We start from the raw sequence: 27643 nt of genomic DNA, 5'->3' as shown, positions 1-27643 counted from the left end.
GTATTTCCAAAATGTTCTATCACTGTCTCGCTTTTCTTTTGAAAACAATCCCACCTCAGCACATTGGTGTTGTGTAGCGATTTTAATTTACAGAACATTGTCAACTTGCATTACATTTAGTGCAAATAATAACACTTTAGAAACATACAAAGTGTGAGGATTAGTGACACAATACCAAAAATGAATAAAACAGGAAATATTTTCTTCTTCAGCTGAGACGGGGAGTCAAGCTTATAAACAAACACCCAGATCCTTCCTAAGCTCCACCTCCTGACATAATTAAATCAGAAGACGATGCAGATCAAATTTAATGACAAAAACAAACAAAAAAAAATTGTAATCTTGAGGTAAGATCATGACGTGAAATGCTGACCCTCCCATCCCGAGCACACACGCACACATAAAACACACACACACACACACACACACACACACACACAGTCAGTGAATGTTGATAAATGCACATGTGGTGGTTGTCGATGTAGAGTAACAATAATCAGGCTCTAGCTGGCGTCTAAGGCATCCCTGGGGGTAGTTCATCCTTCTCAGTCACTGTGCACTCTGGTGTGACACACGAAATGTAATATTAGCGTTGGAATGCTATATTTAGGGCCAAGATGATATCCGATTAGAAGGTTTTTTTCCAGGAGGTTGTGTACGTAGAAATAATTTGACGTTCACGGGTGGAGACATTCCCGGCGCTCCCTTTGAGTTTGGCTAAAAGTTAAGGGGGAAAAAAGATAAAAAGAAATAAAGGGAGGAATCTTTACAGAGACGCTACGGCAGGTCAAATAGCTGCAACACAGCATCCGTACGAATCATTATCAGCAGCTTCTACCCAAAGTATTGTCCAAGTGTCGATGAGACTTCAAGTTTCCTTGGCACGTCACTGTCATCTAATTCAAGCGTGTTTAACAGTCAATTCACATTTCTCACTTTGGTCAAGTTACTCGAGTTTCTCTGTACAATACATCGCTATAGAAAAAGAAAGATCTCAGAGAAAAACCACTCCATCAGACCGTGCCGGTCGTCACCAGAGGAGATGCCGCCTTACTCTCTTTAGCAGCAGCAAACAAGCAGCAGTCATGCTATATTAGTTAGCCCCCCAAAACGCAGCAAGTATGTCATACTCATCGGAAATGTACAAAAACAATCTAGAAAAAAAGCAGATACCAATCAATTCACCGAGGGAGAGACTCTACATATAAAAAAGGACCCACAGATGTTAAGCTGGAAGGACAAATACTGATGGATTAAAGCCAAACGACCAGTGTCTTGTGTTCAAGGGTCAAGGGTCAAGGGAGGAACCTCAGGGTCGTCCTGGAGCAGACTGTATCACATGGGGAACGTGCTTCACGCTGCTGTTTTTCGAAATAGGGGTCAGCCTTTAGTCTTTATGCTTGGATCCTGAAGGAAAAGGGATAAAAGTACCACATTTCCTAAAATAGTGGCCTCCGGTTACATTTGCTGATGTAGACATCAATCTTCCCCAAGCCTGTAGTGTGCGCTGCAGTGCACCGTGACTTTTTCATACCGTGGCGTACCTTGAAAGCGGTACCCAGCACATGTATATTGCAGCTGTTTAGAGATAAAGCACGAAGCAGGACGTCTGGGTGTTACCTCTTAGAAGAGGATGGGCTTCCCCGTCGTCTTCTCCTGGACGTAGGAGGTGAAACGTTTGAGGAACTTAGGATACTCTCTCTTGGCGACGGCTCTGAGGACCGAGGCCGGCGCCCACCCACCTGGATTTACTGTGGCCACACACACAGCAAACATTCCATCACAATGAGGAAAGATCCCTAGAACTGTCTCTGGATGGTCTCGCCAAAGTCAGTAAAATTCAGCATTGGTCTGTTATAAAATAGCGTTGCGCAGTGAAACAGATAAGTGGATCATTATGATTCTGGAGGTGTTGACATTGATATCAGCGATTCAAAATAAGCATTTCTCTATACGACCTTACTTAAACGTAAGGTCATTAAAAGGGCAAAGTATGCAGAATGCTATGCAGCGACTCACCATTGGCAACATAGGTGATCCTACACAGGATGTTATCCCTGCTGATCTCTTTGTCGCCCTCTGGTGGGCTGACCAGAGTTTGACAGATCATGGCAACGTTGATTTTGGCTCGGACGCAGCGGTTTGAGGGCTGGATGGACAAAAAGTCAGTGCATGAGCACGGCAACCAAATTGAAATAATTATGCCCATGCCTTGCAGTGAACTTACTAGCGCATTGTCATGGTCAACAGAGAAGTTGCAGACCAGCCAGGTGTCGGGATCATTTTCATTGGTCGCTAGAATCTTCCTGATGGCTGATAGATAGAGGACGTCTCTCTGAGAGGCTGGCCACACCCTCTGAAACCCAAACACATAGCCAATGTTGGAACTACAATGAATCACACACTCATTATATGGGCATTAAAGTCAAAGGAAGCAAACACTCCTAAGTGAATTCGTAGGCTTTGGACAATGATTCATGACGTAGTCACAAAAGGCAAGTCCGCTTTGTTTGACGAGTGTGAATGCTGGATGAGTCATTTCATGAATGTGACAACTACTCGGATAAAATACAGAAATATATGTGAGTAAAAGTCATATTCTGTATCATAGTTTTTAATTCCATGCATTAGGAACACTGCGCATGGTATTCTGGATCAAAATATGATGTGATGCCACCCTACAAATGTTCTATCAGCCTAAGACTGTGCCTTTCTGTCAGGCATTGTGTTGGCCACTGCATAACTTTCATTTTGAACCCAGATGCTGCTTGTTTACTTGTGGGTTTGGAGTTGTGTTGTTAAAAAATCCAATTCAAGTGCATTTCCTCTTCAGCATAAGGAAACATGACCTCCTTAAGTGTTTTGATGTACTCATTAAACTCATTGAATTCTACACTGCTATGAAATTGAACACACCCCTTTTAATTGCTTACTCAATTACAAAGATTCAGGAGATGTACGTCATGTATGTTGGATGTGTTGGTTTTCTATGTCTCTACTTCACCTACTGCTAAATCATTTGCCATGTAGTCATAGTTTCCCCAAAAGCAGTGATTGATCTGGTTACTCATGTTAGTATTTTGAACACAACTGTAAATACTATACATACAAAGACATAGGATAATAGTCGGCTGTACGGTGGGGGACGAGTGGTTAGCACGCGGGCCTCACGGCTACGAGACCTGAGTTCAATTCCACCCTGTGTGGAGTTTGCATGTTGCATGCGTGGGTTTTCTCATTCCAAAAACATGTTAATGGTTAATTGGCGACTCCAAATTGTCCATAGGTATGAATGTGAGTGTGAATGGTTGTTTGTCTATATGTGCCCTGTGATTGGCTGGCGAACAGTCCAGGGTGTACCCTGCCTCTCGCCCGAAGACAGCTGGGATAGGCTCCAGCACCCCCACGACCCTCGTGAGGATAAGCGGTAGAAAATGAATGAATGAATAATAGTCAACACCCACAGTATGCTTGCTCATGGGTACAGTGCATCCGGAAAGTATTCACAGCGCTTCACTTTTTCTACATTTTGTCATGTTACAGCCTCATTCCAAACTGAATTAAATTAATCTCTTACCTCAAAATTCTACACAAAATACTCCATTATGACAATGTGAAAAGGTTATTTTTTTGACTTTTTTTGAATTTATTAAAAATAGAAAACAAAAAAAATCACATTTACATGTGTGTAAATGTGCTCATTGGGACCTTCAAAGCAGCAGAAATTTTTCTGTATCTTTCCCCAGATTTGTGCCTCAAGACAATCCTGTCTCGCAGGTCTACAGACAGTTCTTTTGACTTCATGCTTGGTGTTTGTGCTCTGACATGCACAGTCAACTGTGGGACCTTATATAGACAGTTATTATATTTCCAAATCATGTCCAATCAACTGAATTTACTGCAGGTGGACTCCAATTGAGCTGTAGAAAGATCTCAAGGATGATCAGTGGAAAAAAGATGCACCTGAGCTCAATTTTGAGCTTAATGGCAAAGGCTGTGAATACTTATGTAAATGTGATTTTTTTGTTTTCTATTTTTAATAAATTCAAAAAAAGTAAAAAAAAAACCTTTTTCACATTGTCATAATAGAGTATTTTGTGTAGAATTTTCAGGTAAGAGATTAATTTAATACAATTTGGAATGAGGCTGTAACATGACAAAATGTGGAAAAAGTGAAGCGCTGTGAATACTTTCCGGATGCACTGTACATGTGCACATCCACAATGTAGTAGAAAATGCGATCAGCCCTGCTAGTTATTAATGACAACCACCAACTTGTATCATAGAAAACCATACAGTAGGAGCTACAAAGAAATATTCCACAAAGTCAACATCCACGTTATGCTTGCTCATCAGTACATGCATGTATTTTAACACTATAGTAAATGGAATAAAATCACTAATAGTATCCGTTATTAACGCCAAGCACCAGGATATGCAGAGTAGAAATAAATGCTTTACCTTGTGTGTCTGATAAACGATGATGGCGTTGTCAGAAAGCGTTTCCACGACATTGAAGTTTTCAATTGTGGCTGAGGAGGACAGTTTAAATGAGTAATGGGTTTTAAACATCAAATAAACGTGACGTGATTGTGAACACAAACTTACTCTCCCAGTCCATGCGTACTGCGGTGTCCCAGAAATAATGGCACACCTCATGTCCTGTCACCCCTTTGACAGAATGCGTAGCTTTCAGGGGATCTAACACAATCCCGTTCTCTTCCACTTCCCTCCTGTACACCTAGGTAATGTTGTGGAAAAATATCAACCAGCTATATATCAAAATTGGGTATTGAGCATTATCAGATATCAGATTCATATCCGTCATATCTCTAAAACAGAATGTTAGGTAAGTTACCAGGTAAACAAACAAGAAAGATGACTCCTACACAGTCTCTCACCTTCATCTCTCCTTCCTCGATCACCAGCTGCCAGTTTGCATCTCCACCCACGTCCTGGAGGGAGTAAGTCATATGATTCTGCACCATCTCTTCCACCTAAGAGACAGATGGATATCGATTCCAGTCATTGTGGTTCACAGGACGGTTAGGAGGCAAACTCTTAAGCGGTGCTCAGCATTAATGGAAGGCATTCCGCAAAAAAAAAAAAAACATGCTGATCTTTAGTACAAAAAGTGTGGTAAATCGTCTTCTTTATGATATGTTCTATCAATTTTAAGTCAATTGAATACGGTTTTATTTTTTTTGTGAGGGCTAATTTAACCGGCGTCAAATTCCTTGTTTGTGGAAGCATACTTGGCCAATAAAGCCGATTGTAATTTGCAAATTGTCATAATATTAATTGAGAAATTGAATCCTCTGTATTCTAGAGGTAAATGGAGCACTACTTGCAAAGGTGCAGTTGACTATGTCTCAACTAATCTGCTGTCTCAAGAAGATCGACATGACATTAGCTATCGGAATCTGAGATACACCCACGCAGACCTCTGCAACAGCTCAACTCCTCCAGCATTATTCTGTCCAACTTGGAACACGAGTTATATCCAGGATTAAATGATAGTTTCCATTTCATCTACGATGAACAATTTGAAAACATAAATAGGATTCTTGTAAAGATCTCAGCAGTTTTGGTGAAAGTGTCTTACAGTACACGGTACATAGCGTAGCTGGCACCCAGTGGTGGGAATCGCAGAGGTTGTTGGGAATGTGTCAAGCAAACATTGAATAGTGCCTTTTTGAATTAATAATTCAACACTTTATCCTGCTGAAGGATGCAAACTATTGCATTAGCTACAAAATGCAACGTGTTTGCTAATGCAGGGTTTTCCAGATTCTCTTTTATTAATGACTAGAATGCCGTTGTTCATGACCTAACTGTCATTACAGAAAAGTGTTTCTGCTTTCTGTTCAAGCTCTCTTCCGACTGAAATGCGTGTGTGTGTTCCTTTGTACATGCAAGTGGCCACCAAATACAGTACCTGAGCGCTGAATCTGTGAATGTCATCTGAAGCACTGACTAGCTCGACAGAGGAAAGGGAAGAGGAGTAACTATGCGCCTGTGCAGTAGAGACATTAGAAAAAGAAGGAAGGATAAACCAGAGAGAAAGAAGCACCAAAAGCAAAAAGCCAAAGCAAACAATCATCAGCTGCTCAGCTAAGAGTTCATGACATACTGATCAGTTGGGTTACATGTGGCCGTGGAGCACATGAGAAATATTAGCTTTAAAAGGCATGGAACAACATGAGAAGGAACAAGCATGGAACCTTGGTAGCGTATCGGTGTGTGCCGATGCTTGAATAGACATCGCCTGGGGGAGCTGGAGTTAGTCGAGGGATCCTGACCTTCTCTGACTGGCACTGAGGAGGACAAGAATGTGATTTAGACAGACAAGTAACAAGATTCTACATATTAGTGAGCACAGCTAGCAAAAACACAACCAGCAAAACCCTGATGGCAATGAATCCAACATATCCCACAGTATATTAATCAATGTCACCCCTGTTGGATGCAATATGTACAGTACCAACAGGTACAACTGCTCTTGCCTTGCATTCCTAACAATTCGGCTGCCATGAGTAGGCCCAGGGTACGTACAAATGGATGCACAATTGCAGGGAATAAAAGATGACGCATGGAGAAAGTAGAAGAAAAAGTGTCATCGCACCTGCTCCTCTATCTTGTCTTGTCTGTCGAGTGCAGCCTCCACTGCGTCAAAGAACTCATCCTCTTTGATCAGACTGTTGGGACCCTCCTGGAAAGGGTGGACAAACCGTACTCAGGAATGCGGGAACCCTGAGTCATCCAAACCACGAGGGTCGCAGAAAATAGTTTCTGATCAACAACGCAACAACGCATCATCTTGCCTCATAGTCAGGACCGCCGTAGTGGGATTTTTTCTTTAGTTCGTTCACAGCAGACTTGTAGGCATCTTCCACCCTTCTCCTCTTCTCTAGTTCCTATAAATAAATACATAAAATAATAGTTACCACAACATCTAATGAGATTATACTCTTAGAGATGTTACAGTTTTGTTTTCATTGACATGCTGTGGTGTAGAATAGAATAATACACATGTTTCAGCAATCTCATATAGCAAAATAAGAGAGCCAAAATATCTTCAATTGGTGTTTCATATATCATGCCATTAGCAAAAATATCAAAATATCAGCTTGACTTGACTTCACAAAAAGAAGGCAGATACAATTCAGCAACAACAGGTTTAGTGGTTTCATTCCATCACACATGAAAAGACTGAGGAGAAATGTTCTACAAATAACAACACGCTGCTGTAATACAATGGCTGACTCAAGACGGCGTATTACTGTATGAGCTGGCGCTTTCAAAACCACAAAAACCTGAGAAACCAGTCAAAGTATTTTTGCCGTTTTCAAACTGATAATGAGAGTCAATACGGACCAACGCTTGTAGAATTACAGTTGCCTCAGCTGAGCAAAGAAACATAAAAAGCAGCTCTTATTTCACACTATCTTTAAGGGATCAGCATATGGCTGTTGTCAAACCAAACCAGACCAAGCTGATGGGAGAAAAACGTGTGGAATAAGGTGTTGACACTTGTCACAGAACAAACATGGACATCCGGCTGTAATCTCTTAGCTCCAGCCACTATGAGACCTACTTTGAAGAAGAGGCTGCAGGTCTGTAAAGGTATCCAATGTTGCGTCTGGTACTTGTGTGCCTCTGATCGCAGCTGTAGTGAAGGCTTCCAAAGGGTGAACCAAGACGTCCGAGCAGTCATTTTTTGATTCTGTCTCCCGTATGGCTACACTTTGATTGTGCTCCTTCCCTACACCACACCGGCAGTTAACGCGCACACTTAAAACCACATACAGATAAAAGGGGAGTTAGTTTTGCTTGATCAGTCGAAGACGCTCTGAGCACTTCCCGACTTTTGTACTTTTTAGGGTTGGGCAGCAAGCCATTACACAGGAACTGGTTTGACAACATGAGCAAAGAGCATTTCTTTACCGACACACACACACACAGGTCACAAAGGTTCACGCAAAACTAATGAATGCATGTCTTATCACCACAAGTCACACTGTGGCTTGTTGCTTACTAAGAACAACAGGTGCATTTACTGTATATAGAAGCATGTGGGAGTATTCCTAAAATGGTCAGACATTGATTTAGAACAAATTTTAGAGCCAAATCCATGAAGCCCTGCTTTCACCTTTGTAAAACATTGACCATTTAATGATTTTCCTATTAGCTTGCTGTCTTAAAGGGATAGTTCGGATTTTTTGACCTGAAGTTGTACGACACCCCCATAAGCAGTGAAGTAGGTAGGTAGGTCGACAGGTAGCATCTATTGAGCAACCCCGACTGACACGCCCATTCAGGAAATGACTGCTACTTCTGGACAAAAATATGAGACACTCAACATTTTACGTGCACTAGTGTTTCCTCTCTCTGAAGCTGTAACATCCCACACTCGTCTGGGATGTCTTTCAAGAGGTCTACTCAAAGTTTTCAATATGTGAATACGTAAGTGGAAGAATACACGTATATAAAATGAAAGCTGTATTGTTCAGTACAGATCTGGAATTAATGCTGCATTTCAGCCAATATGGACTGTTCTGTCTGCATCGTTGCTCTTTCTGAAAAACAAATGTTGTAAATTACTATATTATTTATATTTCTTATTCTTTGAGAATTATATTTATTGCATAAATTACTGCTAGCACATCACAGTTTTTCCACTTCACAGCGTTGGTGTGAGCCTACAACAGGCATTTCAATCTTCCGGAATGATTCCATCGGCCGTGACAAATCCGCAAGGGATCCAGTGTGAGCCTGGGTTTACACTGTAATCAGTGAAGTTGCATTACTTACCAAAATCTTCATACACATAACATATACAGTGCATCCCTGATATTTGCAGGGGGAACCTTCCAAGACCACCCTGAGTGATTGAGACACCCAGGAAAAAATTCTTATCAGTGAAGCATAAAGACAAAAATGTCTAAAAATGGTGTTTCTAATAATGGTACAGGTATGCTGTACATTTTACCTGTATTACTGTATATTTATAAATTCTGACAATGTTTTCTGCAGAAACAAGGCCATGCTTTCAGAGATTTTTTTTAACCAAATATCTGCAAATTCGGGGAGTCATGAAGGATGAATGGCGGATGTGAGGGGATCCACTGTACAACCATTTATATACAGTACAGTGAAGACCAGCAGTTGGTGTAGCGTACAGTAGGTTGTAGTGTAAACAGAGTTGACACTAGACTTTTGTCCGTTTAGTCGCGTTGTCGGTTCCTGTGAATGTAAAGCAGCTCTGTACCTTGTCCATTCTCTTCTGCCAGCTGTCCTCCCGTTTGACCATCAGCTCGATGCAGTGTGACATAGTGGAAAGAATGCCGGCTGTGGTGGCTTTGAAGGTGATGGCCTCCCCCTTGAAGTCTATGCCATTGATGCCTTTAGGACTGGCAGGGGCAAACACTAAGCAAGAATCAAAAAAAAAAAAGACAGTGTGACAGCTGCCTCAAGACGCGACTGTGACAGAACTTGAGAAATTTTACAAAAGCATACAATTTCACAGAGATACTCACGTTTCTCTTTGCTGCCATTATTGTTGTGATAATCTCCGTCTGGTTTTGAGGTGGCAGGAAAATCATCTTCATCCTCATCCACTACTAGATCAATAAGGAGTCAATGCAAGTTATAAATCCCAATCATATCAATGGGTTATTTAGGAAACACAACCAATATGGACTTTGACAAAAGAATGTGGTAGAATAAAACATTAACAAGATTCACTCTTTGGGAAGTAACCCATGAAGTTGGAATCCATTATATTAGGGCTGTCAAATGATTACACATTTTAATCAAATTAATCACAGCGATCAAATTAATTAATCATGATTAATGGCCATTTGCAACTATGTGTGATACACTATGCCCATTTTCTTCTGTATTTTATGAACAAAAATAAATGAACAACATTCGATCCGGAAGTAGAGACGGGACACTCCAAAGTTTCTCAAGAAAAGAGGTTACTTCAAGACGTCTCTTAATGGTAAGTACTGACGCTTTAATATTTCTGCATTATGTTTTCTACAGCATGTAGCTTCTGGGGTTGTCTTTCCGTTTATACTGACTGCACACACACGAAAGAAAAAAAAGAAGATACACGCATAATTAAAACATTGTGATTTTCACAGTGAATGCATCACACACTTGCCTAGTGACAATGTGAAAGTATTGTTCCGAGGAAGACAAGAGAAGTGTTTGTGAGTCGGATATATATTAATATATGCATTATGTTGGAATCGCACTGCTGTTGATATGTTCAGATCAGAATAAAGTTATAAGAGCATCAGACTCTGGGGACACTAAGCTGTGCTTCCGTCGGCCGTCTTTACAGAGAGGTGATGTAATTAATGAAATAAATTAGCTACCATCGTTAACGCCCCTATTTTTTTTGCCAAACTTTTAGTTTGTTCCTTGCATTGCTGTAATACTGTATTATGTCTCAAACGAAACTTTAGGGCATGGGTCTCCAACCCGTAGATCACAATCGTCCAGTCAATCTTTAGGACTTGCACTGTCTATCGCTAATGTAAATTCATGAATTCTAGGTTTATATGTAGTGTGGACACTGTTTAGGGCAGGCACCTTGCAAGGCAGATAAGGGTCCTTCTTTGGACCAGTGCCGCATTCTAGCCATTCAGGCATCTGCTGTTGTATGTGTTCGTGTATCAGTCTTTATATCAATGTCAAATCATCTCAACTTTGTATTAATAAAAGGCCCTTAGCAAGCTTATTAGCACCTTGGATGAAAGCAAAACATTACCTCTGTCCCTCTGAAACTCATCTTTGGAGACACCGTCAGCGCAGGAGTCAAAGTATTTCTGCAGTGTGTCCACTTGTCTGCAAAGAATGTCTCGAAAGGTCTCCATTTCTGCTAGCTTCTCACATAGTCTGTGACCCTTCTAAGTAGCAAGAAATGCCATGTTAGGATTCAAAACATCGGATAATTAATTGTAAATGTTCCTGCGCCTACCTTGAAGGAGGATGTGGACGTGGCAGACAAGGCACTGGCTGCTGAGGTGAGAGACAACATGGATCCATGACGCCTCAGACTAGATTCTGACCCATACCCTGACTCTGCCTGCAGAATGAGAGAGAACACAGAGGCAAGAGAGGACAAAAAGTAAGAAAGACAAGTGTCGAAAGGAGAGTCACTGAGACGCGAAGGAAAAGTAATGAACACGGCTGTGTGCTTCCTAAGACTGGAGCTGTCACAAAGCAGACAGAGAGGGGGTAGAACAGTTCTTGCAGTCAGCAGCACTGAGTAATGCTGAGCTGGACAAGAGCAGAACCTCCACCTACGCAGCCAAACAACAAAGAAACAATGGGACCAACAAACAGACCCATGCACAAAACTAGCAAATGCTACCAGACAAGGTGGATATAAGGCCTACTCTGTCTAATCTTGAGCTAGCACACAAGACAAAAAGTAGGAAATCAGTCATAAGAACATGAAAATGCTCGCGATTCCCCGACTCTGCTGACATTCAACAATGTGTTAAAAATGTAGAGTATGTGCAAGCAGCCAACCCCAACAAGACAACAATGATGCCTCATCTGCCCACATGTTTGCATTTTAGCTGCCACTGACAGCAATATACAGAAAGCAAAGTTGTGATGTAAAGTAACTTGCATAGACGTGCATTGATTGAGGGGCAGTGACACTAAAAAACACACCAAGAAAATAAAATGTTTTTACCTGTTAATTGCTATTGTGATCCTTTCACACTTTATTTACACACATTAGCAGAAAAAACTTGGGCTAATCCTTGATTGAAACAAGCACACAAAACGTCCATAACTACTTACAGAATTCTTGATTTGATAAACAAAATAGTCTGTATGGTATAGTATGTTGTTTTTTATGTTGTGGCATAGTTGCTTAAATATTTTGGCTAAATATGTATGGTTAAAATAACAATTATACTTGTTATACAAGAAGCTGAAACTTACCCATGTTCTACTGCTTTTTTCTGATGAAAGTTGAGAGTCTGGTGTTTCTTTTGGAAGGTACCATGTTTTAACCTTATACAACACATTCTGTGTGCCTTGAAAAATGGCTCAAAAATGTCTGGTACTGAGAGGCATGCATTTGGAAAAAAGCTGGGATTGAATTGGGAATTTAGTTAAAAAGGACATGTCTAAGTATGACATGTTATGATACATGTACCTTGTATGTATACGGTTATAGTACGTATATATAAAACAATAAAACCTTGTGGAGGGTTTTGGTCCCAATACGAGCTGCCTCTTTTAAGTCTTACATAAGAAGTGTCGATGATGGGCAAAATTAATTTCCTTTAAAACCAGTAACTTTACAAGTGCAAGTATTCATTTTTGTTTTGTACTCCATCATGCAGAAGGCAAGTTAAAATTCAAGATAAACATGACTGAGGCTAAGAAAGATTTCTGAGCGAATAATGCTAACAATGGGAATAGCAACATGCGTGTACTGATATAGCTAACTGTTTAGGGCGAATAGTACATGCAGAATATCGGTACACACTTTAAAGAGTACTGTAATATGTGTGTTATCAGGCAGCATGCCAGCATGAAATGAGCCCACCATTCGACCATCCCAGCAGCCAAAGCAGAGCAGGACACTGCTGCAGTCCCAGTGGTTTGCTGGCCTCAACATGGCACAGAAGTCCCCCCAACATATAACACACACACCCCAGTGTGTTTTGACAGTTCAGACGCTCAAGTCCAGAACTCCAGTTTCCCCGGACACACCTCACAGGCGGAACAGCGACAAGAGGAGGAGGCGGCGCAGAAGAAAAGCAATAGACTCAGTAGAGCTGGTTAAATGGAGAAAGCATCGAGATAGCAGCAAAAAGGGAGGAAAAAACATCCACTGGTCTGGAGCAGCATCAGGACACATAGAAAGCTGAAATGAAGAATTCCTCAGAAGAGTGAAGCAGCCCAGCTTTTAGTCTGCACACATTTATCACAAAAGACCACACACCCTGATATGTGAAACCATTTCATCCTGCCCATCTTTATGTGCAGCATCCATCGCTGACCCAGTGAGTGAGCGAGTGCACAAGCACGAGCCAGGGAGGGATTCCATTTGCAAGCATGTATGCATTAGACAGAAAGATGAGAGCCGTCTGGTGCTGTTAGGGTAATAAAATGTATCAAATGGGTGGGCGATGAATGCAGCCTACTCTAGACTGAAGCAGACTAGAGAGAAAGGATGGGGGAGGCAGGGATGGATACCATTTCAGAGGTTTTTCTGCTTTACTTGTTTCACTCTTTTTGTCTGTGCTTGTTCCAATTTGCCACTTAAGAATGTCTTACAAGCAAACAGCCTGGAGCAGTGATGGCAAATTGTGAGGGGAGCAGGAGGGCATATACAAATCTGCTACTCCTCTACCCCTTGGAACATGACAAAATGGAACAGTCTTGCTGGTATGATGAGTTTTGATTTTGGTTGCTGTGAGAACAAGGGCTTTATTATTCATCGAGAGCTGCTCTTGAAGTAGCCTCATTGAGAGCAACTTTTCACACAACCAACACAAACACTCCCACTTGTAAAGTCAACCTAACCAAAAGTGGTTTGTTCAACACCAAACCTCTAAATTTGGCTTATAAAAGACTGACTTGTGTGCCTGTAAACATTGATATTAAAGCTTGTACACTTCAAAGGTAATGTAAATGATCTCATGCTAAATTAGTAAAATACACAAATATTTGCGGACACAGTATTAGGATTTTAAAAAAAGGCTATAGTAGTAAGTACAATGGAAAGATTTTCATACTGAATACCATTACCAATAGGGAAATATAACGCAAGTCTTTTTTTTGCCCAACTGGGGGCAGTACAGACACGTATCACCAGCCTGCAGGTAATAATCCATTAGCATGCTGAGGTTACTGCAGGGCACAGTCCAAACATAACCTTTGAATACTCTCACACCGCCACTAATGGACCAAAGACCTGAGGTCACTCACACTGAACTGGCATGCCGAAAATCAGCAATGAACGACCAGTGAAGCCGACCTGATGAGAATTCACAAAACAGCGGCCACTTTTACATGTGGTGCTTTTTTTAGTGGTCCTTCTGAAACATGTTGCCTTCAGGTGGTTCAGACAATAAAGAAGCCACAGATGTGTACATGCACACCCACCAAGATGAACAAAATGGAAGTAAAGCTGACATTAACTACATGTAAATATATATAATTTTTATTTCAATACAACCGGAGCAAAAATATCTGTTTCCTAAAATCCAGCTAGATGTTGTAGACAACCACAATGTATCCCACCAGGCATTTCGCCAACTCTGAATGACACTATACAATGTGTGTGTGAATATAAAATAATACTTACAGTATTGAATCAATCGCAACTGGACTGTTCAGCTTGTCCTATAAGACATTTGCCTCTCATCCTACTTCATGATCAAAGACTAGATAGGACAGCTTTAGTATGAGACTGAGATGAGGGCCACGGCATAGCCCGAGTCAGCAATGACAACATGCTTTACAACACTAATGTTGGCAGACTTTTAATAACTACTAGATACCCCTACAGAGTGAGCAGCTGCACGGACTATCATGACGGGGGATACCCACACCTCACACACATCCATTCTTTACATTCCCAGGGAAAAGGAGAGGCAGAAATAGGGATTGTGGATGTGTGTCTCTGCTCTGCCACACCCAGCTCAGTGAATTCATACAACCAGGCCCCCAGACCGATTATGAGTAATAGAAAAAATATGAATATTGCAACTGGAACATAGAGCAAATATCATATTTGTTATGCTCTCGGGTGATGACTCACAATGACAGGAGAATATCTCCTTCGCTTCTTGTCAAAGCTCCTGACTTGTTGTTGATCGAGGCCAAAAAAAGTATCTGTATTAATTGAATTTGCTTGGCGGCACAAACATGCTTGCCAAACCCTCTAAAGCTCACATAACGGATTTGGTAAATCTGAACATTATTATCCTTTTGGATGCGTGCATGTAATAAAAGTGGATGTATGTAGTACTAGGCAACCAAACAATGCAAGTACAGATCAAGTACAGAAATGTTAAGAGTGTGCGCCTTTTTCTGCTCACCTTGTGTAACTCAATGGACTCAATCCACTGGAGTCTGTGCTCAGGGTCTTCTGCTCGGAGGTACCAAACGCTGTCGTTGACACTGATGTCAAAACGACACTCGTCAAACTCATGGGGCTGCAGAGAGAGATGGAAACAAATGGGAGGAAAGGTCAGGAACTCTTTTCAACAAGATCAGATATCCTGTGGCAAAAAGCATCAATGGAACTTTTCAGTTATTGCTTTTTGCAGTGATGTATCTAAACTTGGTCTTTTATGACAATGGCTGCCTCGCAAGGACACATTCAGGGCACATGTGGATCCCATTGCTGTAGACTTTGCCAAAAAATAAACAAGAATGTTAATTAAAACCTGATGGCTTATTTCACTGGATGCAACCTTCAACAAGCGTAACTAAACAACCAGGAGCCTGCCTTTCTCTTCAACCCAAGGTTGTCACAACCTCACCTCCTGCAATCATCCAAAATCTTTAAACTATTTCACTCCCCCATTCTGCAATGTGCCCCACCCACCTCTAGACACAGCGCGTACAAGGCACTTGACCAAACATATGCACGTGAACAGAATTCCACCGTTTCCTCCGAGACTGGAATTTGACTGTTGCATTCAGCTGGCAAGATCTCCGCTCTGCAGACTGCTAATAGAAGACAAAAAAAGAGTTAACTGCAATCGCCTTGCGTCCCACGATGACACGGCTGTCAGCTGACACGACCTCACGTTGTCCACGTTTAACTAGATTTGCTCAAATAGCACTCACATGCTCTTTTGCTGGCTGACATTTGCAACATACAGCCTGACTCAAGGCAGAAACCCTGAATCTGAATAGTTGTATCCACAGTCCCTCTAATCCATGCTGTGCTAAAAGGAAGCGATAAATATCCATGAGCAGCAGGCACAACTGCAGGTATAACTCTGATTTGTGCACAGTAGGAACCTCTAGTGCATCCAGCCATGATGCCATTTCAGGTTCTGAGGATCCAACCGAGTTGTATCAGACACAGCCCATAAACCGTGCTTTTACTGTCCACTTTATACCTCTTCAATCTTCCGAGAACATTCTTGTTCTCCTTGAGCAAGCACTGCTGTACTGCTGAGCTCCAAGAGTGTTTTCTGTACACAAGACTGAGGCATCCTGAAGTAGAGTTGGGATATTAGCCAAAGCGTAATGCATGATCAAGTACCAAGCAAAGATATTAACGATTAAATGATTTTAACAGACAGCTTTAAACTGCAGCTGCATCATTTGGCCATTATTAACAATGGTGAAAGCAACTTTAGAACTGCTGTATAATTACAAATAAGTGAGGAAGAAGACACATTCATATTGTGATATGTAATATTCAGTGAAACATACATGCGCCATTCAGGCTTTGATTGCAGGTATGAATTATCTCACAACAGGCACAATCATATAATCACATAAGAAACATAATGATCGTAACCATAATAAAAACACAAGCTACTGTTGCGACCGTAACCCATGACAAGCTACAACTTAATTTTGAACCCCCGATATCACTTCCTGTTCGCCACACATCCAAAACACATTTTTTTCAACACACACGAGCAGGAGTTTTATGCAAGTCTTAAATGGCTTATTTCCTCTGATTATATCTATCATTTTGAGCAATACTACTGTAAAGGTGTCTATATGGGTGTTATTTCATGTTAAGAGGGTTCTAATACTGCTAAATCGTGTATCTAGAAGGTCCGGAACAGGTTTTCCATGCTCCAAAATAGTCTGTGTATAAAGAAGGAATCCTACTTACACCTTTTATCATGGTCGGGTCTGGTTCACCTTGGAAAACACTTTCTCCACAAATAACACAAGTGGAAAAACTAAATATTTGGCGGACCAAAGGTATCTGCCTGGCTTCAAAGGCTCACTGAAGCTGGTTGAGTTGTTTTGGCCTAATATTGCTCACTAAAAAACAAACAAAACACATTAGCTTCTTTCTTATGGGCAGCATGAAAGCAGTGTCTACCGATATGACTTCCAACAGTGCATGGCGGGATTGGTCAGAGGATCATATTTCTTGTGCAATTTGCTTCTATACAGAGACATTCTGGTGTCAGTTTGCACCTAATGAACATTGACTAGAGCAGGGAGAGCAGCAAACACTTGTTTCTATGTTCCTGGGGACACATGCCACAGTCTCCCTCGACAGCAACGACACTGCACAAATGTATATTTACATGTCTGTGTGGGTCATGGAACATGGCTAACCCGTGCATTAGAGCCAAACAACATTCTTACTTAATCTTTTTTTTTTTTTTTACTTACGAAACAGTAGGAAGGTCTGCAAGACTAACAAACATTTCATGTTGTGATCCTAATTCAGATGTGGGCCGTTTAATCCTATTTCACTAATCACAGTAAAACCAATTGTTTGGCCTTTGTGCTGTGTGGTAGAATGCTCAGGGAAAAAGTAAATATTTAACTAGGGTGTGGAATTATCTGGAAAAATTGGAAGCCTGTATCAGGCGAAAATACAGGCAGCGTGTCAAAAATATGCAGTCAAAGATTACATTACAACAAGGAACGCTGAATCCAAGTTGTGTGTAAAATAACTTGCCTTGGAACAGAGGGGGCTTGTGCTTCACTGACTGCTGGGGCAGGACGGCTTTGGTGTGCTTAACTGCTGGTGTATATCCTGCCCTATATCTTAATACAAATCTGAATAACAAGTTAATCTTTACCTCCCTATCTTGACAAATGGTTGAAGGAATAACTGCATGCTGGGAACAGGCAAAGACAGAATCAAAGCACATCTACTGCAACACTATAGCATTAAATGTGTTCATTCCTGCAGCAAGACCACCGAATGTATTAAGTTTTAAAAGCAGACTTACCGTGATGACAGCCTTGCTGAGGCACAATGATCCCCTGCAGCCATATTCCCTTTCATCTTCAGACTTGTAGTAGCTCAAAGTATTGTTCTTCAGCACAACCCATCGGTCCTGCCACCCATGGATGTAATTGGTCCACTGTAAACAAACAGCTGGTACGGTTACCTTGCAGCTTGATATCATGACGTGCATGCGGGATTTATCTAAACTATAAATTACCTTGCTCAAAACGCCACCCAGCTCCACAGGTTGTCCGGATTCTGGGTCCACATCTTCATCTGAACCGGACGATGAGCTTTTTTCGGACATTTAAATCCAATATTGAAATGAAACTCTAGTGTGTTTTATGGACAGAGCTGCCTCTCGCTCGATACTAACTAGATTATCTCCTCCACGTAGCAGAACCAAGACGCAACCTGCTGACCGCTTTGAAATAAACACAAAGTTAGCCTTCCGTCAGCAGTGAAACGTTATCTGTCTGTTATCGTTTAAAGATCAGCGGAGTATGGTAGGGTAAAAAAAAAGAAAACTGTCACTGTACAATCTCAACTTCTCGCTTTTGCTGGCTTTGTTTTGAATCTAAGCCGACGAGCAACGACAGGAGCTAGTTAGCGGTAACAGTTAGCTGTCAAATAAACTGGCGTGAAATGTTAACTTCTCTCCTAACTTGTGATTGCGCCTGTTCCCGCCCCGGCTGCACTGGACTTGCTACTGAAAGAACGGCCAATTAAAAAGGGCCTGCGCGTATCCACTGTGACGATATGTTCAACTATCAAGCTACAAAGGACGATGAAAGGGTCAGCAGTTGCTGCTTTATTTCCGCGGTTTAGTTAGCAATAGCGAAGGACTCACCACTAGCTTGTCATTTGGGTCGCGGGGGAGGAGCCGCAGCCACGCTTTACTGTGTATGTGTACCTGAAGGGAAGAACCGTCAAGCCCGTAGTAATATCTACCGGAAAAGTGAAACTAGTTTCTTTCAATTTAAAAGCTAATCCCGTTGTGTATCGACGGTTGTAACACTGGCGAAAGGTACCACAGTCGCAGTTTACAACATCTAAAAATATATAATATGGTAATGGTAATTGTTGAATTTTATTTGAACACGCATCAAGTTACAATGGAATACATCACACAATTGATTTCGCAAAATAAAATGCTGATAAGCGCACATATCCACGTTTTCTAATCAGAAATAACATGAAAGCATTCATACGTTGTTTTGAAAATCACTTATGGATGTACTGTTATTAGAAACGTATTGTTTAAAACAGATGTATTGTAAAAACAGTGCCCTGAATGTTTGCCGATTGAACATCTAAAATGTTAATGTTGTGCAAAACACCACTATTACTCGATACGCTAATGTGTTCAAGGTGGACACTCCGGAGCAAGGACTGTCCCAGGACCATAGTTTACGCCATGGAGAAGAAAGTCTGCCATGATGGTTAGCAAGAGAGGTGGGCGGGTCTAAGCGCACAACAGTAACTTTTCATTTCCTTGAGTATTACCAACGCAATCAACATACAAAATAAAACATTATAATAATGATAATAATAATTAAATTGTTAATACATTTGATAGACTATAACCTAAATAATCATTACCACTGATTTGTCATTAATTCAACTAATCACCGAGAGAAACAAAGTAGCTTAAAGCTTTATTGTGTGTGAGGACACTGTAAGTCTTGAGTCCACTGTTTATTTATAACCAGTGTTAGAAATCTATAACATTTTTATCACACATACTCGAGCATGCTTGTCTTTGTTTTTGTTTAACTTAAAAAATGACACTTCTGGTCCTTTGGATACTCCATTAGAACAATTCGCAGAGCAGTTGGGGAACACAGTAAAGGGTTTACAGTGCATTTTTTCTGGATTCTGCTTACCATCATGGCAGTCAAACCCGTGCAATACGTACTACGGAAATAGTTTTTTGAGTTGACAGTCCTGTTCATTTCCAGTTTACGTGCTGGCTCGTCCAACTTAAAATTTTTCCAATTTGAAGTTTCAAATCTCTCTACGCTTCAAATGTCACCTAAAGTGAATGTGAAGTGTTCTACACAAGAAGATTTATAGTTTATCGGTCAACATAACCAAATTGAAGTGAATGTAGTTTCGAATTGTATCTATTTGATTAATTAATTTTGTTCAAACACAAGAACCCATTATTTAAAGTATTTTACAAGCAAAGACTAAAACGCAAAAAAAGAATACAAATTATGACGTGTGTAACGGAAAAGAAAGGGTTACATTTCCGGTGCTAGTTTTGAACCCGGAAGTGCGCCAAACCCGGCGCCAAAGATTCGCTCATATTTCAAATACAGTATTTGGACAGCTTTACTGGTCGCTTACCAGTGATTTCGACAGTAGTTGCTTACTTTTAAACAATTTAATTCTAAATATGTTTATAATGACATGCATAGCTATGACTTTTCGCAGCTTTTTCAACAAGATCGTTATTGCTGGAGGAAACTAATTCCACACCGCTGGTCAGATAATTAGGATGGAAAATGGCATGGAAAATGCATCCGCTAAAGGAGGAGAGGGGTTTCTCTCCAGAATGGCCCTCAACGACAACAAAGCTGGTATGGAGGGTCTTGACCGGGACAAAATCAACAAGATCATCATGGAGTCATCAAAGGTTAGTTAGTTAAATGAACCAGTTGGGCTTGTTTTAACACTGGCAGCCTTCTACCTAGCAATATCAATAGCATAGAAATGCTGCACAGGGGAGTACAAATGTTTTATTATTATGGTACTGTGAACAGTTTTCAGATGAGCTTTCCATTGTGTTCAGCCTTGTGTAAAAATCTCATCTCCTCAATGCAGTGATGTATAGCCCTGAAAAGATGTACTATTGTAAGTTATCATGATGGATCTTGCTAATGCTTTGTGTCCTTGACCTTCCTTTGAAGGGATCTAAGTTTTATGAGAATGAGCTTAGAAGAGAGCAGCAGGTGAACCAGCGCATTGAGAAAATGATGCTTCACAAGACACAAATCACAGAACAACAGTTAAAGAAAGCACAATCTCAGGTATGTCGGAAAATATTTGTTAATCACCTTTGATTTTCGCAGATTATATGGATTGTAAGTATCACATTGATACTCTCACTAGGTGGAGAGGGTGGGCTCTGAACTGGAGAAAAGTCGTGATCTAAGCCGTGTGATTGTGCATGTGGACATGGACGCTTTCTATGCTGCAGTGGAGATGAGAGACTGTCCTGAACTGAAGGACAAGCCCATGGCTGTAGGATCCATGAGCATGCTGGTTGGTTAAAGGAGTATTAATATGATCCTTCACACTGCTTCTTCATTGGAGATTCAATACAGAAGCTGAATGTCTCAAACAAGTAATAATTGAACAAATGTACATAAAAATGCCTCTCAAATAGCTTCTCAGCAGCATGCAGTGCAGCTCTACATCAAAATAATGTTAAATGATGACATCAGTCAAAACACTTCTGTTATATGTAGCTATTGTATTGCATTGCTCCTTATACGTATGTATATAATGCAGGTGTACATAATAAAGTGACTGGGTGAGTGTTAGAAGCAATACTAGTATATTATTAGTGAGTCAGATATACAATAAGGTCATATATGATGTATGCTTTATATTTGAATATTTGAATACAATGTTATGGCCACATGCACAATGTAAGGTTGCTATCAACAGTTCATAAAGATGATGTTCTGTTTTGATTGACAATGTCAGAGAGGTAGTCATGTAATAATGTTGTGGTTTACAGTATTGTGAAACATAAAATAGCATAAAATAATGAAGTTATATTGCAAACTACAACCACAATGAGAACCACATAGATTAGTGAATACTTCTCCATCCATTCGTTTTCTATGCCGCTTGTCCTCATCAGGGTCACATGATATGCTGGAGCCTGTTCCAGCTGACTTACTGGTTGCCAGCCAATCACAGGGTGCATATAGAAAAAACAATTATTCACACCCACATTCATACCTGTGGATAATTTAGACTCTGCAATTAATCGAATATGTTTTTGGAATGTGGGAGGAAACCAGAGAACCCGGAGAAAATCAACACACACACAGGGGAAACATGCAAACTCCACACAGAGATGCCCAACCGGAGATTCAAACCCAGATCCTCACAATCTCCTTATTGTGTGGCCAACATGCGAACCACTTCGCCACACCATGCGGCCCAGGAATATTCCTCTCACAGTCTTAATCAAAACATGTAATTATTTTATTTAAAAAACTGTGTGTTGGATCTCATTTGATTTTGAAAATGGTCCTAAAATATATCTTGTCAGTTATGTTTTATCATGCGTATTCTCTGATTGTCCTTTTACAGTCAACGTCCAACTACCATGCCAGGAAGTATGGTGTTCGAGCCGCCATGCCTGGATTCATAGCCAAAAAACTCTGCCCCAACTTAATCATTGTTCCATGCAATTTCAATAAATACAAATCAGTGAGCAATGAGGTGAGCGAGACACTGCAACATAAGCATAGGCCTGCTTATGATAGACTTTTCATTCAGCTTTCTTGGAGTTAATTGCCTGTTCATTGTGTTTCTATCCCTTTTTTAGATCAGGCAGATATTTGCATATTATGATCCTAATTTCCAGCCTGTGAGCCTGGATGAAGCCTATCTGGACTTTACAGAGCATCTGCAACAGAGGAAGAGCTGGCCAGAGGCGTCACGGACATATTGCTACCGCTCCAGCAGCACTGCGACAGGTAAGAATTTAAATATTCTGAAATTGCAATTAATTAAGAAATGCGGTGTGTCTTTGTGAAAGAAATATATCTTCTTTTTAAAGGTGAAGGTCAACTTGAGCACCACCATGAATCAGAGTTGAAAAGCTTTTCCCCTGTGCTGTTTGAAGACAGCCCAAGTTCTTCCGAGTTCTTGTCTGGCTCTGAAGCAAGTGATGCAATGCCTCATGCCACTGAAATTTTTGGGACGTCTGTTGAGGAGGCTGTCAGGGAGATGCGCTTCCGCATTGAGCAGAAGACTATGCTGACTGCCAGTGCAGGTGAGAGAAAAGCAAGATGTAATTGTTTCACTGTTTGGCAAACTGTGGTAAGACGACCACTGGTGGTCCATGGGTTCTTTTCATCAAGTGGAACTCGGGAAAATATTTTTTATTATATTAGTGAAATGCAGATAGGCTCAAGCTTCTCTATGAATTACCTGCGACAAGGACATACGGTGTGGAAGCTGGATGGATGATAAAGACATACAGTATACAATACATAACATTAATAATTGTGCAAATACACATATATTAGCGTGAAATAGAGTGCCTCTTACCAAATTCGGCTGGGATACACTCATGATACACCATAAATATATGCTACATCTGCTACTGCGTTAGTATCAATGTTTTTGTTTTACCAGCTGTTCACTTAATAATATTCATTCATGCTTCCTTTTTCATCCAGGCATTGCTCCAAACATGATGCTGGCCAAGGTGTGTAGTGACAAGAACAAGCCCAATGGACAGTACAGACTGCCGTCCACCAGAGAGGCTGTCATGGACTTCATCCAGAACCTCCCAGTTCGCAAAGTACACCACATTTCAGTTGACATAAACACAGACTTTAGTGATACTTGTGAATTATTATGGATAGATATGTGAAATAATGTATGTTTACTGGTGTGATTTGAGGTCAGAATATGTTTTTTTTCTACAGGTGTCAGGCATAGGGAAGGTGAGTGAGAAGATGCTGAATGCTCTGAGCATCAGTAGCTGTGCTCATCTTGGTCAACAGATGGCGTTGTTGTCTTTGTTGTTCTCGGAGACAGCCTGGCATCACTTCATGCAGGTTTCCCTTGGTTTGGGCTCCACCTACATCGTCAGGTACTTGAATCCACACATCTTCCTTGCTCTGAAAGTCTTCAATATATATTTAGACAATGAACGATACTCATCTCTGATGTTTTACAGGAGTGAAGAAAGGAAAAGCATGAGCACAGAGAGGTAGTATGTTTGCACCGTGAGAGGAATTTTACTCATGTACCCCACTTACTCGCTTGTGGTCGTTGTCAGAACATTTAAAGAACTAAACAGGCCTGAGGAGCAGTTCTCCTTGTGCAGAGAACTGTGTGAAGACTTGGCACAAGACCTAAAGAGAGAAGATCTCAAGGTAATGAACTTCAACTAAGCTTTATACTTCACGCATGGAATGATTTGTGAACGTGACACAACCTCTCATCTATCATACATCAATAAATGATTATCAAAGGTACTAAATTAAACTGAAATAGAACCTGGGTCTTATATAAGTACGTCAGCGTGTTTCAAATTGATAAAGGAAGACTTTGGTGGTTTGCCATGGCTATCAACCTCCTGCCTCAGTCCTGATGTCGTCTTGATAGCAACAGGAAATGGAGAGCCATTAAGGAGACAGCAGGAGCCAACTGTCAAGCCTTAGAAATTTCTCCCAGGGAGATGATCCCATAACTGTTATTTTGCAGTGTGCATATAATTATATTCCTATGAACTATGTCCTCTTAACTCTTCCAAAGGGTAAAAACGTCACACTGAAGCTGAAGAATGTGAATTTTGAAGTTAAAACCAGGGCAGTGACGCTGGCGTGTGGCGTCGCTACTGCGGATGAGATCTTTGCTGCAGCCAAAGACCTACTGAAGACTGAAATAGACAATGAAAGTCCACAGCCACTCAGACTGAGGCTCATGGGTAACTAGATACTGTATTGTATTACCAGAGTACTTTGCCAAGGTTTGGACATTTGTCACCTCAGCTAATCAAAACTGATCATATTTACAGAAATCCAAGTGTTCGAATGTGTCAATTACATTTTCCGTGGAAATTAGAATGTCTACAAAATGAACAATCTAGATCAAATCCAGATTAAACCGGATTTGACAAATTATTGGGCCTTTATATACACAGCACACATACATTATATTCTGTTCAAAACTGATACAATTGGATAGAGTTATACAGTAAGCGTATGTAAATGTTAAATTAGATTTCCTGTGTTAAAAATGAATGTACACCAACTTCAGTCTGGATGCTGATGAAGCTTGGTTTACCAGCTTTTTACCCTATATCCACTCATACGTTTGTAAATTTAATATAAATACTAATAACGTATAATAATTTAGTATAAGCATGACACATAAGTACATACTTGTGTTTCTCTATTTTTTCTTCTACAATGTCAAAATCTGGAACAAATCTGGTTTGAAAGTGGGTGTGAAATGACAGTCTTCAACCCTTCATGTACCCAGACAAATTACATTAAAATTAAATTGATTTATAAAGAAGGAAAACATTCTTTAGAATGATTTGTATTAAGTTTACTTTGTTATTTACCCAGCATGTCCTGAGGATAACGATCTTGTGTTCTGCAGGTGTTCGTATCTCCGCCTTTGTCACCTCGGATGATAAAAGGCACCAGCAGAAGAGCATCATTGGTTTCCTCCAGCCTGGCAAAGCAGACGCTCGGGGCTACACCCAGGAAATACATCAAGACTTGGAAGGGGATCATTTCTCTTGTCCTCTCACAGCACAGACATGTCAGACTGAAGAGGAAATTCCCTGGCCAATAAAGAAAAAGCGCTTACAGGAGCACCAGACTGCAGAAAGACCTCAGCAGTCTTTCTTCCAAAGAGCTCATGCTAAGAGACTGAAGCTCCAGGTTTGCACACAGGAACAAGAAAACGCGACCGTAGCCACGGTAACACTCGCAGATGCTGATATCAATAAAAGGGCAGAGTCATCAACAAAGAGGGAGGAGCCAAAGAGCACCTTGTTGCATTTTGTAGAAATTGATGGCACCTCAGAGGCTCGAGTATCCACATCAGGCTCTGCATTGGACAGTCTCACCTGTCCTGTGTGCTTCAGGCAGGTGAGCACAGATGACTTGAATGTCTTCAACAGCCATGTGGACCAGTGTCTCATTAATGTTTCCATAGAGCCTAAAGAGCTCCACGTTTCTCATTTGAAGTCAGATTCAGAGGTTGAGATGCATAATGACAAGATAAACGGCAATGGACAAGTCGAGCTAAACAGACAACACCAGGTGACAAATAATTCCACTCAGGCGGTGGCGTTGATCAATGGCGAGAGTGAAACAATGACCTCGCAGCAGCCTCAGTCATCTCTTGATGAAGGTCCCGTCCTCATCTGCCCGGTTTGTCAGCTGACCCAGGACACAATTGACCTCACTATATTCAATCGTCACGTTGACCTCTGCCTAAACCAGGAAGTGCTGCATGAGCTGGGAAAGCCACCCTCCGTCGAAGCTGTAAAGAGCAATGTGATTGGTGAGTGCTTTTTTTTTTAATTGGGTTTCACTGGAAATATGCTGTGGTGTCCCCATATATAAACCTTTATAAACCTTGATTAACTATACAAGTTTAAATAACATTTGTACACACTCTCCCGTCTACTTTTCAATCTACCTAAGCAACTGCTTGGTGAAACCTGCAGCTTGCTTCAGCTGGCTCCAGCAACACTTTGGCGGATATTTCACGTTCATGTTCACAAAAACAGTCCCGTGTAAAATGCCATTGACAGATGAAAATATTTTTCTCTTGCTGGGAATCACCAAATACAATAACTTCTGCCTGAGCTTGTTTCGTAAACTAAGTAGCAGAGCTTGGTGGAGGGCAGAGAGTTTATCTACCTTACAACTACGCCCATATAAGGAAGTCCGACCCTCTGTGACATCACAAAGGGGCAGTTTTACCACAATCCAGCACTGATGTGTTTGAAACCAAGCGTTTTGTGCCATCCCAAACTTGGGAGATGTTTATGATTCCTATGCATTGTTTTTTTTTTTTTGCAGTGTCTGTATGTAAATGTACAAATATAATTTCTGTTGTCGTCATATGTCTATTTGCCAAGCTACTGTGGCCTTCTTATTTACAGCCAGCCACATTATGTGAGGCACTGTGAGGTATTGATTTCTACCGAGAAAACAGACCTTATTTCACCAGCAGGGATTTCTTTGCCCTAGCCTTGGAATTGTCCAAATCGCTTTTTCTTTCCTATAATGAAGCCAGTCTGAGCACCACAGCTTCCTCTTGAACAAACTACACTAGAAATTGCGCTCTATCTCTCTTAAGTGGTGCTGTTGGTACTCAATGGATAGATGTCTTTTTTTTTTTCAAGATAGGAAAATAAGGTATTGACTTTTTGTGTTTTCAGACAAAACTGTCCTTCTGCCGAGGCAAACGGGAAGGGGTAAAACTAAAAGGTAAAATCAAATATTGAAAAGCATGTCAATTTATAACACGATTATTGATGTATGATCATATCACTTCCAGGCACGACTCAACTTCAGCATTGGCTGCCAAAAAGGCCAAAGGTCTCAACACCATTGACAGGTTTTTCAGGTGACATTCTCCCAGGTGCATTGTTATTTTATTTAAGATAAAGCAGCTGGAAAAAGCATTTCGCCACTCAGTCTCCCAAATAATTGATAGTCAACTGTTGGAATCAGATTTTAAAATAAGCATTTGCACTGACAGCATTCATATCAAAACAATGGACATATTTTAGAACCATGTAGTGTGTGTTAATGTCATTACATGATTTCTGAAGAATTGATGAAAAAATGTATGATAATTATATTTATTACATGCTATTTTTGAAATATTTTTGTGTTTTTTTATCATGTTAAACAATAAATGAATGTCTGTTACTCTTTGATAAACGGATGCCGCAATAAATCATTC

General features: G+C 40.8%; 2 protein-coding genes across 9 annotated transcripts; one reads left to right on the top strand and one right to left on the bottom strand.

The window, feature by feature from the left end:
• Positions 1 to 67: 67 nt before the first annotated feature.
• On the bottom strand, positions 68 to 18866 carry LOC131127709 (ceramide transfer protein-like). 6 transcript variants are annotated; one of them, XM_078789741.1, is made up of 18 exons: positions 18159 to 18866; positions 17943 to 18077; positions 15090 to 15206; positions 10994 to 11101; positions 10784 to 10922; positions 9540 to 9623; positions 9272 to 9429; positions 6825 to 6917; positions 6626 to 6712; positions 6225 to 6317; positions 5939 to 6016; positions 4902 to 4997; positions 4609 to 4741; positions 4462 to 4532; positions 2228 to 2356; positions 2020 to 2149; positions 1621 to 1751; positions 68 to 717 (listed from the first exon to the last, which is right to left on the bottom strand). In XM_078789741.1, the coding sequence occupies exons 1-17, from the start codon at positions 18246 to 18248 to the stop codon at positions 1624 to 1626; spliced, it is 1869 nt and encodes a 622-aa protein (XP_078645867.1). In that variant the 5' UTR covers positions 18249 to 18866; the 3' UTR covers positions 68 to 717; positions 1621 to 1623. The 6 variants fall into 6 exon arrangements, with proteins under 6 accessions (XP_078645867.1, XP_057925842.1, XP_057925841.1 ...); XM_058069859.2 differs by having other exon boundaries at positions 68 to 1407; positions 9540 to 9620; positions 18159 to 18865; XM_058069858.2 differs by having other exon boundaries at positions 68 to 1407; positions 18159 to 18864.
• polk (polymerase (DNA directed) kappa) lies at positions 18621 to 27486 on the top strand. Of its 3 annotated transcripts, none has more exons than XM_058069857.2 (15): positions 18621 to 18736; positions 20381 to 20582; positions 20857 to 20976; positions 21059 to 21211; positions 22277 to 22408; positions 22515 to 22665; positions 22749 to 22964; positions 23374 to 23498; positions 23626 to 23792; positions 23880 to 23912; positions 23982 to 24078; positions 24461 to 24632; positions 25313 to 26227; positions 27114 to 27162; positions 27233 to 27485. In XM_058069857.2, exons 2-15 carry the CDS (start codon positions 20445 to 20447, stop codon positions 27303 to 27305), a joined length of 2541 nt encoding a protein of 846 aa, XP_057925840.2. In that variant the 5' UTR covers positions 18621 to 18736; positions 20381 to 20444; the 3' UTR covers positions 27306 to 27485. The 3 variants fall into 3 exon arrangements, with proteins under 3 accessions (XP_057925840.2, XP_078645865.1, XP_078645864.1); XM_078789739.1 differs by lacking the exon at positions 18621 to 18736 and having other exon boundaries at positions 20274 to 20582; positions 23626 to 23643; positions 23734 to 23792; positions 27233 to 27486; XM_078789738.1 differs by lacking the exon at positions 18621 to 18736 and having other exon boundaries at positions 20274 to 20582.
• Positions 27487 to 27643: the final 157 nt, after the last annotated feature.

Source organism: Doryrhamphus excisus, linkage group LG3 (assembly GCF_037039965.1).
Source record: "Doryrhamphus excisus strain RoL-2023G ecotype Guam linkage group LG3, RoL_Dexc_Guam_v1.1, whole genome shotgun sequence".
In the NCBI taxonomy this organism is placed as follows: Eukaryota; Metazoa; Chordata; class Actinopteri; order Syngnathiformes; family Syngnathidae; genus Doryrhamphus; species Doryrhamphus excisus.
The sequence above is the reverse complement of the archived record's forward strand: the minus strand, read 5'-3'. Positions and strand labels throughout refer to the sequence as shown.